This window comes from Cryptomeria japonica, chromosome 5 (genome assembly GCF_030272615.1).
Source record: "Cryptomeria japonica chromosome 5, Sugi_1.0, whole genome shotgun sequence".
NCBI lineage: Eukaryota > Viridiplantae > Streptophyta > Pinopsida > Cupressales > Cupressaceae > Cryptomeria > Cryptomeria japonica.
The window spans coordinates 700,960,517-700,976,563 of NC_081409.1; the positions used below are offsets into that span (position 1 = coordinate 700,960,517).

General features: G+C 32.7%; 1 protein-coding gene across 1 annotated transcript; it reads left to right on the plus strand.

Moving 5' to 3' along the window:
- The first annotated feature begins 4,357 nt into the window (after positions 1-4,357).
- On the plus strand, positions 4,358-5,197 carry LOC131070637 (brassinosteroid-responsive RING protein 1). The gene has a single exon (XM_058006223.2). It carries the CDS (start codon positions 4,454-4,456, stop codon positions 4,898-4,900), a length of 447 nt encoding a protein of 148 aa, XP_057862206.2. The 5' UTR covers positions 4,358-4,453; the 3' UTR covers positions 4,901-5,197.
- The last annotated feature ends 10,850 nt before the right edge of the window (positions 5,198-16,047 follow it).

The window sequence follows — 16,047 nt, forward strand, 5'->3', positions numbered from 1 at the left end:
TCCAAATTCTATGCTCTTTCCAAAACTCAACTAGATTATTCTCCACAAGGAGAGGTGGATAACAAACCTTCATTCATTCACAACCAAGATATAAAGGGGTTTCAAATTGAAATTCTTAGATGGGGAAGTGACACTTTTCACCTTCTCATTGACTTCTCCATAAGAATCTTTTCCTTAATAAAGAGGAGACAAAAACTAGATCGTCTCATCCCCACTCAATCTCTACATTCGTCACTCATATTAATGAGGACTTTTGAAATGTTAAATTGAGTTGTATAGGTTTTATTGCATATCCAATAGACCCCCATCCCAAGGGTATAGATTGCAAGAGTTTATTTTTACACTCGATATTAAAATGCACTATTAACTAGACAATGATTACGAATAAGGTAAGGCCAAATCAAAATTAAAGTAAACAATTAGCTAGGCAATGATTAGAGGAAGTGGGTAGATTAATTTACGTCGAAGGCGTATTCTTATTTGAAATAGACTACCTATTTTTTGTCATCAACGGTTGACACTCAATATTAAAATGCACAATTAACTAACAATGATTAGAGATAAGGTATGGCCAAACCAATTATCTAGGCAATGATTAGAGGAAGTAGGTAGATTAGTTTACGCCAGGCATATTCTTATTTGAAATGGACTACGTATTTTTTCTCCAAACCATCAACAGTTGACACTCAATATTAAAATGCACAATTAACTAACAATGATTAGAAATAAGAAATAAGGTAAGGCCAAACCAATTAGGGGAAAGGACCCAGTAGTTGAGCATGTACCAATTGTTGTGAGGGTTGTTGATACCTTTTGTTCCAAAAATTGAACAAATAAAACCTATTGTTTGAAACAAAAAATATCAATTTTTGTTAGGAAATGTACCAACAGTGGTTAGGAAATGTACCAATAGTTGTTAAGAAATGTACTAATATTGTAAAAAGTAACCAATCAGGTGATGCCATGTCAGCTGCACAACTATTGGGGTCTCTTTTGCACGCCTATTGGTCTCACTTTTTTTTGGGGCTGTTTTGGACACCTTGGCAAAAAGCATGCTGATGTGGCATCATATTTGATGACGTGGCCCTGAAACCTTAGTTATTAGCAGGGGACTTGCCAAGTAAGCTGCTGTAAAAAAATCGGAGTGATTTGAAATTTCCAAGTAGGATTTTGAGAAGCGCGAAGTTAGGGTGCACGACTACTGGGTCCTTTCCCCTAGCTAGGCAATGATTATTAGAAGAAATAGGTAGATTAGTTTACGCCGGACGTATTCTTATTTGAAATGGACTACGTATTTTTTCTCATCAACGGTTGAAAATTGCCATGAGCCAATGCAAGACGATTGACTGAGTTTTGACCGTCCGTTTATTTGGAGGCTCGTGAATCCAATGAGTGCCTGTCAAAAAGGTCTGATGTGACTGTTGTGAGGGGCGAAGCGTGGGCGTACAAACTATTTAGCGTGTCCACGTTCTCTTATACTTCCTGCTCACAACAACCTGTTTCGGCGAATGTCTGACTCCACGGGAATGGTGATGCCTTTAAGAACTTGGTTAAAAAGCCCACGTTTTTGCAGTGTTCGACGACTGTCAAACCAGATTCAGAACTGTTCCATTTGTCCCACGGTTGAATATTAATGAAGGTATGGATCCGTCTGCCACCCTGAAGCCTTTATTCCGACGAACAAGACGCGATCTTTATGGATCGCAACGGATTTCTGTCATTGGATGAATGAAGTTGACATGGTTGGGCAGGAATATTAAGATAGAGCTACCATCGTTTGTTTCCCACATTTTATTTGCTGGTCTCAAAGTAACTCTTGGCAAGGTTTCACACAGCGAGATTGACCCGGATCCCCATGTCCAATCCATCTTTTTTATTTTTGTTCTATAATTTATAGTTTTTTTTTTCTTTACTGGAATTACAATATGAGAATGAATTTCCTTAATTTGAATAAGTCTTATAAAATCTATTTTACTAAATAAATTTTAATTGTACTATTAAATGTAATTATAATTAAATTATATATATATTAATCGGTAATAGGCCAAAGCCGATAAGATGCACATACCCTACCCCTTATGGGATTTGAACTTGTGACCTCTCTTTCAAGAGCACAAGTTCTCCACCACTAGGCCAACTCAGGCTGTACAATAAATTATATTATATTATATTCAATTAATTTATACAATTAAATTATCAATATATAGTAAAAAAAAAATATTATATTACTTTCATAATGTAACTTCAATAAATTTTCTTTAATAGTTATAATCTTAATTTTATAGCATTAATTTTAATAATTTTAATTTAATCTCCTCGTCCTAAAAAATATCATTATTTTCCATATTCACTTCGACCTCCATCTCCTTATCCCTCCTCTCTCTCTCTCTCTCTCTCTCTCTCTCTCTCTCTCTCTCTCTCACACACACACACACACACACACACACACACATTGAAAACAACCTATTGGTAATGGAACTTGATTATCTTCCTAATTCGAAGATTTTGTTTCAATCGTGTTTGGATCCCTATAAGTGGATGCATAGTTAATTTGAAGACATCACTCCTCTCTACAGACCTTTGAAGTTGTATATTGATATATCTCTATCTCTCTCCCTCTCTATCTTCCCCTATTTATCTCTCCCTTTGTCCATCTCTATCTATCACTCTATGTGTCTCTCTATCTCTCTATCCCTCTCATCTCTTTATATCTCCTCATATCTCTATATCTCTATCACTCTATGTCACCAATTACATCCCTACCTATTTTTTCCTCTCCCTCTTCCTCTCTACCTATATACTTATCTCTTCCATTGATATCTATCCTTCTCTCTTCACTTTATTTATCTCTCCCTCTCCTCCTCTCCATACCTCTCTCCTTCTCCATCTACAATTATCTTCATAGACTCTTTAAAAAGACACGCAAGATGATGAATACGACCCTCGTTGTTCATCATCGCCAATGTCCTTTATTATGGGTGATATGAGGGTTCATGTGAGTGTTCAATATTCTAATGTTGCTTACAAAATCTAGGGAAAGAAAATCAACTCAATGGCATTAAATATGGTTGCCTTCTGGAAGATCTATTCCAATAGCTCAATATATAAATTATATATTTTTTGTATACTTTATTTTATATCTCATTATCTCTATCTCTTCCTTACCGCATCTTTCATCCTCTATTATCTATTTCTCTATCTCCTTCTTGCTCCATTTCTATCCATATCTTTGTACCTCTATCTCCATATCCCTCTCTATCTCTCCTTATCTCCCTCTATCTATATCACTTCCTCTATCCATATCTATCTAATAAGCTTTATCTTATTCACTCCATCTCTGTCCATCTCTCCTCTACATCTCTATCTATATCTCTTGATCTCGCTCTCACTCTTCTTCCTATCTCCAAAATGTTACCAAGCATGTACTATCAAACATTAACAATTTATTTTGTTTTGTTACAATGTATGAAGCGTTCAAAAGAATGGTTTTGGTTGTGATCATATTATACAAACTACAAATCCTAACATATGAAACTTCCTATCCTTTATTTCAAAGACCCGATGTTCATGATAAATTAATGAAATTTGTATGAAAATTTATTAAATTGTTCAACTTATAAAAAAAAACATTTTGTAATATGTTACTTTGTCAAATATTGTTTTGTAATATGCTTCTTTATAGTATGAAATCAACTATGCAACTATGCAACTATGCATCCTCTTGCGGGGGATTGAAATACAATTGAAGCAAAATTGATGAATGAGGAAGATATGCAAAGATTTTTAGGACCTACTCTACACATGTTTATTATACATTTGCTTGAGAGGTTCAAAAGAAATTTCAAATGCTCACATTTAGGGAAAAATAATGTACTTCATATGTGCAATTATATAAAGTTTGTAATTATATTGTGCAATTTATGCATATCCTTTTGAAACAATATTACCCATTCATCATATTCTCGTGTTTATATATACCTAAAACTCTAACATTTCAATCTTCCTTTCCTTGATTACCATTACCTGATTTTCATGATAAATGAATTATCTATATATAGTAAATTATTCACCTTGTCTAACTTATTAAAAAATAACAAATTATAACATTCCACTTTAACAATTTGTTTTTGTTGTTCTTCTATTTCCCCTCTTAATTATTGGGCATACCCATTGCACACCAAGATGCAATTCCTAGTCATAGGTAGTTGAGTGCTGACCAATAAAATGTCAATACAGTCTTTTCAATCGATTAATAGATACGGTCAAAAAAGACGGTTCGCTCCTATCCGCTACCTTCATCTGTGCAATTTACGACTGCATACGAAAAGAAAAATACAAATATTTTTCCACGTTTTTTTAGTATTGAGAAAGCCAGAGTATTCCTCACATTTTATCATCGATTTCTGTGTAAAATTGTTTTGAAGTTGCCTATTTTCTGAAGAATTCCTCCGCCATGGGACTTCCTGTAGGTCTTCGTAATATCGCTATACCCAGAGTGCTGCTATACTTGGCATTAGTCGTGGCTTATTTAGAGACTGGAATTTATTGGTTTCTTTCTGGTCTTGGGCTGTGCGAGGCACCACAAGAAGAGATCAATCTTTGGCGAGAATTCTCAGAAATTTCTTCTGCCATCTCTTCTTCTTCAGGGCAGATGATTAAGCGTAGGTTGTCTGTCATAACATTCCGAAAGGTTGCAGAGAAGTTGATTAAGATTGAAGAGGATTTTGTATGCGCGGTATGCTTGAGCTCTTTCGAAGAAGATGATGAAATCCGAGAGTTGCGCAATTGCTCCCACATTTTTCACAGAAATTGTTTGGATAAATGGATTGATAACAATCAGGATACCTGCCCTTTTTGCAGATGTGCTCTGTATCCACAGATTCAAAGTGTTGATAAATGACGCAAATGAACGCTTCTCAAACCCTCGAACCTCTCGGTGATAAATTCATTAGGGTTTGATTTATTTTTCCTGTGCATTTTACTTCATTAATTTGGGTCATTTACTCTGCCAGTGATTAAAATGAAATGTTAATCCTTCCTTTGTTTTTATTAGTGTTGATAAATTATGCAGATGAACGCTTCTCAAAATTATGGCAGAGGATAAACCCTCTAACCTCTCGGTGATAATTTCATGAGGGTTTGATTATTTTATTTCTGTGCATTTTACTTCCTTAATAAACTTCATTTGGGGCATTTGCTCTGGGAGTGATTAAAATGTAACATTGATCGTTCCTTTATTTTTTTTTCCTGTTATACAGGAAAAGAGAGAAATTAGTTGTAATGGATTTCCAACTGCTACAGTTCTCCATTATTTTCATCTAAGTCAGAAGTTCGAATCTGACACCTAGTATCATTATTTTTTCATTATGCTATACTAGTTTTCTGTATCATTATAATCTGGCCACGAAAAAGAGTACTCTCTAATAGAAAAGCGTTATGCAATTATGTTATGAATTCATGTTTACTTTGCGTTACACAGATTTTAAAAAGTACATAACATTTTAATGTTTGTCTTTTCATGTCAGTTTTATTTATTTAATTATTTATAGTTATAATTCTAATTTCTTTGTAGTAAGATTATGATGTAAGGATGAAAAAATTACACATTTTAAAGTGCTATTGTTCTAACTTCTAGGTAATAATGGTTGGGTCCTGCTATGCCTGCTAAAAAGTACACAATTCAAAGTGTCACTTAAAGATGTCTTAATAATGGGTCAATTATGGTGGTTATTGGTACATGTGAAATTTAATGTTTTTAAATTTTTTTTTGTTTTTTTTAAATTAATAATTGAGAAGTTGGGTGCACAAAGAGTGAACAGATATTAGAACATAAGGTAATTGGTGCTCTTTTCTTATAATATTAATAAATTTTATATATTTTTTGATAAAAAATAATCATTTCACACTATGGGTACCAACAATAGTGCAGGAATGGGTCAATTACGGCAGTTGATATTGGTACATGTGAAATTTAATATTTTTTAATTTTTTGGTTTCTTTAAAATTAATAATTGAGAAGTTGGGTGGTTATTAGAACATAAGGTAATTGGTGCTCTTTTCTTATAGTATTAATAAATTTTATATAATTTTTGATAAAAAATTGATCATTTCAATACTATGGGTATAAATAATAGTGTACTAATGGGTCAATTATGGCGGTTGGTATTGGTACATGTGAAATTTAATGTTTTTTAATTATTTTTGTTTCTTTTAAAATTAATAATTGAAAAGTTGGGTGCCCAAAGAGTGGATAGTTCTTAAAATATAAGATAATTGGCGCTCTTTAAATAATAGTACACCAATGGGTCAATTATGACCGTTGGTATTGATACATGTGAAATTTAATATTTTTTTATTATTTTTGTTTCTTTAAAATTAATAATTGAGAAGTTGGATGCATAAAGAGTGAAAATGGACAGTTATTAAAACATAAGGTAATTGATACTCTTTCCTTATAATATTAATAAATTTTATAAGGCGTTTCTTATTTTTTCATTGTTATATGAAATGGATGGTCTAAATTTTCAAATCAATGATCAATATTTAATGAGAGACGTTCAAGACGATTGCAACGTCCAGCACCGTTGATCGCGTTTCGTCTCATAAAACGATTCGTTTAAAAACGTCAAAATTCACATCACGCTCCCCTTCCTCGATTTCCGTTCGCCATTTACAATTTCGTTGTTTCAAGAATCGCACGGCATTATTTAAAAAACACGTCCGAAAAGTCTTAAATGCATAATATTTAAAAAACACGTCAGAAAAGTCGTAAATGCATAAAGTGGGAAACACGTCAGAAATTAAATAGTTTAAAATCAGCATAGTTGTAAGTAATTTTGTCAATATTATTCCAATATGCCTCAAACATCACCTCTCTCTCAAGCATGTGCTTCATTTTTTGTTGGGGTTTTCTTATTTTATTTTTAAGAAATGGTGGGCCCAAAAGAATTTGACAATAAGATTATTTTTATTTAGTTGGACAAAATGAAATAATTTTAGGTATTTCTATTCTCTAATATTTTGAAATAAAAGAGTGTAAATTTTATGTCATTAACTATATATAAAACATAATTGTATATTAAACATATAGTTGAATTAAATAACTAAATATATTAATAATCAACTTTTTTATTTTTTCATTTCAATTTATTTTATTTTAATCTTTAATATCTCGTTTAAAATTAAAATTAAAATTAATTGTTTAAATTTAATTTATTTAAGAATTTAGTTATATTTATGTTCATTTTTAATATTTTTTAATGTGTTGATATTGAATTTATCTCTCATTCAATTAATGTTAATGTTATTGGTAATATATTAATTATGGTTTTTAATTACAAATATTTCAATTTTCATAATTTAAAAAATAAGTCGTATTTTTATTTTATTTTTTATTCTTAATTATTATTTTTATTTTATGTTATTTTAATCTTAAATCGACATTTAAACTTTAATTTAATTTTGGGGTATTATCTTATTAAGATTAATTTGTTTGATGTGTGCAATTTAAATTTACTTTTAGAATATAAATTATAGTTATATTTTATATTAAGTTATAAGAAATATAATATATATCTAATATATATTATATATTATAATAATTTAATAAATATAAATATAAATTATATAATTGACAAATAATATATTTTTATATAATATATATCAAATTAACATATACATCATTTCAATATAAATATTATATAATATATTAATTATAGAATAATATTATTAGTATTTTATAATAAAATTATCAAATATAAATATTAAGTTATTGTAATTATTTTTAATGTTCAGTTATAATTGTACTTTTTATTAAGTTATTAATAATATTAATATAAAATAAAATATATTTAATGTATTATATAAATATTATAATAAATTATGAAATATAAATATAATATATATATACAATTTAAATTATATGCATTGTAAATTTAATAGCTTTATCTCCTATCTATCTTTATTTCCATCTTTCTTCCCTATCTCTATCTCATTACCTCTTCTTGCCTCTCTCTCTCTCTCTCTCTCTCTCTCTCTCTCTCTCTCTCTCTCTCTCTCTCTCTCTCTCTCTCTCTCTCTCTCTCTCTCTCTCTCTCTCTCTCTCTCTCTCTCTCTCTCTCTCTCTCTCGCGTGCACACACACACACCCCTATTTATCCATCTCTATCTCTTTTTTTATCTTTTTATTTCTCCTCCCTCTCTTGATCCCTATCTATTACTTGTCCATGTCACCTTCTTTATCTCTCTCTTGTCCTTTTAGATCTCTATCTCTCTCTTTCTCTCTTTTTTCTCTCTCCATTCCACCTACCTCTCTCCCCACCTACCTATCTCTCTACCTCTCCCCATCTCTCCCTCGCTTGCTCCCTATTTCTTACCCATCTCTCTATGTCTACCTTTTTATACCTCTCTCTCTCTCTCTCTCTCTCTCTCTCTCTCTCTCTCTCTCTCTCTCTCTCTCTCTCTCTCTCTCTCTCTCTCTCTCTCTCTCTCTCTCTCACACACACACACACACACACACACACACACACAATCTCTACTCTTTCCAAAACTCAACTAGATTATATTCTCCACAAGGAGAGGTGGATAACAAACCTTCATTCATTCACAACCAAGATATAAAGGGGTTTCAAATTGAAATTCTTAGATGGGGAAGTGACACTTTTCACCTTCTCATTGACTTCTCCATAAGGATCTTTTCCTTAATAAAGAGGAGATCATCTCATCCCCACTCAATCTCTAAATTCGTCACTCATATTAATGAGGACTTTTGAAATGTTAAATCAAGTTGTATAGATTTTATTGCATATCCAATAGACCCCCACCCCAAGGGTATAGACTGTAAGAGTTTATTTTTACACTCAATATTAAAATGCATAATTAACTAGATAATGATTAGGGATAAGGTAAGGCCAAATCAAAATTAAAGTAAACAATTAGCTAGGCAATGATTAGAGGAAGTAGACTAATTTATGTTATTTGAAATGGACTACCTATTTTTCTCATCAACGGTTGAAAATCGACATGAGCCAATGCAAGACGATTGCATGAGTTTTGACCGTCTGTTTATTTGGAGGCTCGTGAATCCAAGTAGTGCTTATCAAAAAGGTCTGATGTGACTATTGTCAGGGGCAAAGTGTGGGCGTACAAACTATTTAGCATGTCCGCGTTCTCTTATACTTCTTGCTCACAACAATCTTTTTTAGCGAATGTCTAACTCCACGGGAATGGTGAATTAAGAACTTGGTAATTTGAAATTAAGAATATCATCCTTTTCCAAATTCTCTGCTCTTTCCAAAACTCAACTAGATTATTCTCCACAAGGAGAGGTGGATAACAAACCTTCATTCATTCACAACCAAGATATAAAGGGGTTTCAAATTGAAATTCTTAGATGGGGAAGTGACACTTTTCACCTTCTCATTGACTTCTCCATAAGGATCTTTTCCTTAATAAAGAGGAGATCATCTCATCCCCACTCAATCTCTAAATTTGTTACTCATATTAATGAGGACTTTTGAAATGTTAAATCAATTTATATAGATTTTATTGCATATCCAATAGACCCCCAACCCAAGGATATAGACTGTAAGAGTTTATTTTTACACTCAATATTAAAATGCACAATTAACTAGGCAATGATTAGGGATAAGGTAAGGCCAAATCAAAATTAAAATAAACAATTAGCTAGGCAATGATTAGAGGAAGTAGATTAATTTACGTTATTTGAAATGGACTACCTATTTTTTCTCATCAACGGTTGAAAATCGCCATGAGCCAATGCAAGACGATTGCATGAGTTTTGACCGTCTATTTATTTGGAGGCTCGTGAATCCAAGGAGTGCCTGTCAAAAAGGTCTAATGTGATTGTTGTGAGGGGCAAAGCATGGGCATACAAACTATTTAGGATTCTCTCTCTCTCTCTCTCTCTCTCTCTCTCTCTCTCACACACACACACACACACACACACACACACTATTTATCCATCTCTATCTCTATTTTTTATTTATTTTATCTCTCCTCCCTCTCTTGATCCCTATCTATTACTTCTCCATGTCACCTTCTTTATCTCTCTCTCTTGTCGTTTTAGATCTCTATCTTTGCATTTCTTCCAATCCCTCTCCATCTATATCTCATTGACTCAATCTCTCTTATTTACTCCATTTATATCTCATTATCTCTATCTCTCTCTTTCTCTTTTTTTCTCTCTCCCATTTCACCTACCTCTCTCCCTCTTTCCCCATCTACCTATCTCTCTACCTCTCCCCATCTCTCCCTCGCTTTATCTATCTCTTTATCTATCTCTATATATCATCTTCCTCTCCCTCTCCCTCTATATCTCTTCCTCTCTATTTACATGTCTCTCTATATATTTGTCTCTTTCTCTACCTCTTTCTATCTCTATATCCATTTATCTCCTCTATCTTCTTCTCTAGCTCTATCTTCCTCTTTGTACATCTCTCTCCTTCTCCTCCATCTCAATCTCCGCCTTGATCCCCAACTCCTTGACCCTCTCTCACTCTCATGGATAGTGATTATCTTCCTAATTCAAAGGTTTTGATTCACTTGTGTTTGGATCCTTGTAAATTGATGCATAGTTCATGTGAAGCTATCACTTCTCCATTAAGATCTATGTTGCACAAACAAAATTACTTTCTAAATAGCCTACCAATTGACCTCATGTAATTCACAAATGTATTTTTGGTTGGTCCTTGGCCTAATTCTGTTTTCATTAATTATATTGGCTATTTCTGCACTCTTTCATATAAAATAATAATATTATATTGGATTTGATTATGTCTAGCGAAAGGATAAAAATACAAAATTGCATTTAACATTCCCCACAAGTCCACATTTTTATATATAATATATTTTATCAAAAGATATGTTATTAAATTGCATAGATATTATATTTCTTTGTATATATTATATATTGTTAAATATAAATAATAATATATATTTTTCTATCTCTGTTCCCTTACCCCTCTCTCTCTCACACACACACTCTTCCCTTCCTCTTTTCATCCCTAACTTTCCCCCTCTCTATCATCCCTATTGTAAAATAATATGAATCTTTCGGTCATAAAACCTACTTATCATTTTGATTTGTAGGTTTAGTTTCACTCACGTTCAAATCCTCGTAATTGGAAGTATAATTGATTTGAAGCTATAACCTCTTCATTGAGACTCATGTTGCATAAATAACATCATTCACTTAATGTCCTACTAATTGACCTTATGTGATGCAGAAATATATTTGAAAAATAGACCAATTATTTTCCCTACTGCCTTTCCACACATTTTTGGCGTACCTATTGCACACCAAAGTGCAATTGCTAGTTTACCACTATCTGAAATGGACAAAGCTAACTTTCCACATCAATGGTGTGCAGCGTCAAACAGACATGCAAGACGATTGGAAGCAAGATGGCCATTAGATTTCGTTGTCGGATTTGTGCTACTTTATTTTATCATTTGTTATGTTTTTTCATTTTTTTGTTCGCTCTATTATTCTGGGAAAGATATTTCCCCATGTGGAGTAGAAGCTTGTTTTCACCAATCCAAAACACCAAACAATCCCTATGAAAAGGTATCAACATGAATTTGTCTGTTTTTGTGAGTTGTCAGACAGTGTTACATTTATCAGACCACACTAAATAGTTTACTGCATTATTTAAAAGGTAGGAACGAAAGACGATGCGAATATTCCATATTTTGTTTCAAAGTTGTATCTCCCTTTATTTTCTTTGTAATACATTAATACTAATACAAAATTTTGAATTAAAAATTAATGCAAGGTGTGGATGCAAATTCTACCACATAAATAGAAATATAGATTCCTATTGCTGCAAAAATAGGAATTTTAATATTAATATTTTTTTAACTTTAAATTATAGATAGGTAAATAGTAATAACTTTTTAATTAATGTTACCCATTCATGGGTTTCCCAGGGTTGTCCTCTTGAAGCTGACGTAGTGACATGGTCAAAGCTTGAGAGGGGTTGGGTGAAGATTAACTTTGATGGGTCCTCAAAAGGGAATCTGGGCACTTCCGGTGCGGGGTGTGTGGCCTGCGATGATGAGGGGAAGATCCTTTTCATAGGAGCTAGAAGATTACAGGACAGAACCAATAATGAGGCGAAGGTTCAAGCGACATTGTTAGAGGCTGACTTGGCAGTGAACATGAAGGCATCGAAAGTCCACTTGGAAGGGGATTCCCAAGTAGTGATTAATGCCTTGATCAAAGGTGACACCCCATGTTGGAAACTAAATAAGTTCATACATATTATTTGTGAAAAACTAAAATTCTTTCAAGATTTTTGTGTTTGCCATGTGAAAAGAGGTGGGAATGTCATTGTTGATGGTCTATCAAATGTGGTGTGTGAGATTTCCAAAGGGGAGGTGAGGTGGTGAGATAGTCATGATTGCATCGTACAATGGATTTAAGACACCCTGCCAAGAAATGTTCTCCTACAAATTCGATATGTGCAACTTGCGGCCGACCTTTTATCCAAAGTTGTAAGTCTGGGTCGAGTTAATGGGAAATTAATGCGGAATGCTCTCTAAAATGGCAGCAGTTGTGGAGCGTGCCTCCTTAATTTCTAATATTGGTATTTTCATGTATTCAATGTGGCTACAAGTTTCTGGCAGAGCTTGACACGCTTTTGGCAGAGCTTGACGGTTTTTTGCAGAATTTGACGTTTTCTAAGAACTTCTAGAATGGAAGAAAAGTTTACCCTGAGGTCTTCAAAGCTGATGTCAGCTTTCTGGGGTCTCATCCCGGTGAAGAAGCTTGAGAATATGTTTCTGGCAAATGACCCTCTATTCTTGAAAGCAATTCAACTAGTTTTAGGTGAGGAGGTGGTGGTAATCGGCCATAGATATCGATCGAGAGCTGATATTTATTCTCTAATCATAGCTTGGGGCATGTGTGCGGGGAGGTTAGGAAGGTGATGAGGATGATTGTTCTGCATGCTTACGTGCTAAACTTGGAGTCTTTGTCGGAGTGGGTTGTTCTGAGTTGGGGATTTAATCTTTCTGAAGGTATTCTAGAGAGAAATGTTGAGCTTCGGGCTAGACACTCCTGAATTTCGTTTCTACGATGCTGCTAGGAGGACAAAGCTCCTTTCAGAGATGACACTGGGAGAGGATGGGAGGGCTTGATGGTATATGTTCAGATAATAGAGCACGAAGAAATTATAAGACAGGCAGGTGTGGAGGCTGGGTTCGTGGAGGAGGCGCGAAGAAGGCGATCGATCACCAGATGGCTCTCTGTGGAGTTGGCAAGACAAGTTGAGTAGGGTGGTGTGGTGGGTGGCTTTTTCGGGTCGGCGGATGCTTCGAGGTCACACAATGTTGCAGATGGTTGAAGAATCTGGATGATCAATGGTACCCCTTAGTACATTAATTTTTTGACTTAGTTGTTGTTTAGTGTTTTTCTTTGTTAAACAGTTTATTGTAATGAAACTTTTTCTATAGTGGGGTTGGGGGAAGGGTTTTTTTTGATGTTTTTGTTAGATGAACAGTATGGTTTTGGTAGGGTACTTTAGTTTTCAGATGGTGTGGATGAATGATGGTTTAGTATGTACTACAATTTACTTAATTAAAAAAATACAATATTACCAATAAAAAAAAAACCTTTTTAATTAATGTTAATATTATTTTTTATTATAAATAGGTAAATAGTAATAAATTTTTACTTATAATTGTTTTTAAAATAATAATATAATAATAAGGAATTAAATAAATTATGGATTGTTGTTTTAATCTTATTTTGTTTTTAATTTTTAAAATTTAGTTGTATTTATAATTTTTGATATGGAAGTAAAAAATTTAGATTTAGTCATTTGAATATAATTTATTTATTTTTTAAGTATTTTATTATAATTATGACCTTGATTATTTAAAGTTGATTTATTTAAGAATTTGTTTATATATATTCTTCAATTTATAATAATTTTTTATTTGTTAATATTGAGTTTATCTTTTGGTTAATGTCAATATTAATGCGAATATCGTGTGTATTATATTAATTATAATTTTAGGTATAATTTATTAATATTTGAATTCTAATTAATTAAAAACTAGTTTTACTTTTTTATTTAATTATTTATTATCTTAACAATTTTATTATTCATTGTTTCTTTTTAAAAATCATTATTTTTATTAATATTTAGATTTTGATATTCACCATAAATGCATAAATATGTCATCTTGTACTATTATTCTTGATGATTTCCTTCCCACTATCACACAATAAAAATACATGTGACTTGATAGATAGACAATATGACAATAAATAGTAAATATAGTGTATAATTAGATAATTATATAATGAAAAAATAATTGATTTTTAAAATATTATTATTTAACTTATATATGTCCCCCTCTATCTTTCCTATCCATCTCTTTGCCTCTCATTTATATCCGTATCTCTCCCCCTTTCTATCTCAAGCTTACCTCTATCTTTCTAACCTATATAGATATTTATCTCTCCATCTCTCCCCTCATCCCTCTCTTACTCTATATTTTGATCTTTATTTCTCTCTCTTAATCTTTCTCTCACTCCTTATTATATATCTTCTATCCATATTTCTCTCTCTCTCTCTCTCTCTCTCTCTCTCTCTCTCTCTCTCTCTCTCTCTCTCTCTCTCTCTCTCTCTCTCTCTCTCTCTCTCTCCTCTTCCTAGACCTCTATATCTATATCTCTTTGCCTCTCTCCCTCTATCTTCCTCTAATTATCTCTCCATCTCTCTCTACTCCTATATCTCTTTCTTTCTCTAACTCTATCTAGATATAATTTCCTACCTATATTTTTATCTTTCTATATGTCCTTGTTTCTCCCTCTTAATTTGATTTATCTCCTATATGTCTATCTACCTACCCCCACTATATCTCCCTCTTTATATCCCTATATCTTTCGCTCTATCTCACTATTTCAAACATAACATGATCCTATTGGTAATGGAGCCTATTTATATTCCTAATTTAGAGGTTTTGATTCATTTGTGTTTAGATCCCTACAAGTGGATGCATAGTTGATTGAAGCGATCACTTGTCCATTAAGGCATTTTTTTATATCGCTTTAGTACACTGTTTTAAACACTAATTCAATATGCAACAAATAGGAGGAAAAATATTCACAAATTATAGTTTCATTTAAGTCTTGGCAAGCGATTCAATCATTGTTTTGAACATGGTTTCAACAAATTTGTATGATTAACTTTATTTCTTCTTCACAGGTCTTTAATATTTTTCACTTTCTAAACAAATCTCCATCTTCTTCTCTCCCCCTATATATTTAGAGATGTATCCCTCTATCCATTCATCTATCTCTCTCTCTCTCTCTCTCTCTCTCTCTCTCTCTCTCTCTCTCTCTCTCTCTCTCTCTCTCTCTCTCTCTCTCTCTCCTTCTTCATGATTCAAAGGTTCTATTTTAGTCATGTTTAGATCCATGTTTGTGAATGCAAAGTTCATTTGAAGCTATGATATTTGTTGCACAAAGAAAATTATTTACAAAATGACTTATCAATTGACATTATGTAGTGCACAACTGTATACAAAAAATCTACCAAATTTTTCCCTAATTGAACTTCCACATCTATTCGGCGTACTCATTGCACACCAAGATGCAATTGCTAGTTATTAATTTATTAAGCAGATAGTTAGCCAAAAATGTCTCATGCTCAGCTAGAAAGTTTTAATGCGGTTGCTCAAGAAATTTGATGAGGTCCAGAGAAAGTCTCATGCTAGAAATTCGTTCCCATCATTTTTTGTCATCTGTCAAATAGTCTTTGTTTTGCCTATCACTTCCTTCAATTTTCATGGTTTAAAACACACATTCCATTGTGTACATTTTTAACGGCATAAAAGATAGTTTTGAATTTATGTTCTTTCGGTAATATAAGACACATTTGCCTACAAAAATTTGGCTAGCCTTCAAGAGCACACTAAGCTTTGACTACTTAGGTGGCTAATGTACAACCTTCTTAACCTGGGATGCATCTATTCTAGCTCCAAAAGTGACCTATCGTACCAACGATGTGCATCG

Bases quoted from the DNA above. Each gene is read 5' to 3' on its own strand.
- LOC131070637 (XM_058006223.2), top strand. From the start codon at position 4,454: ATGGGACTTCCTGTAGGTCTTCGTAATATCGCTATACCCAGAGTGCTG.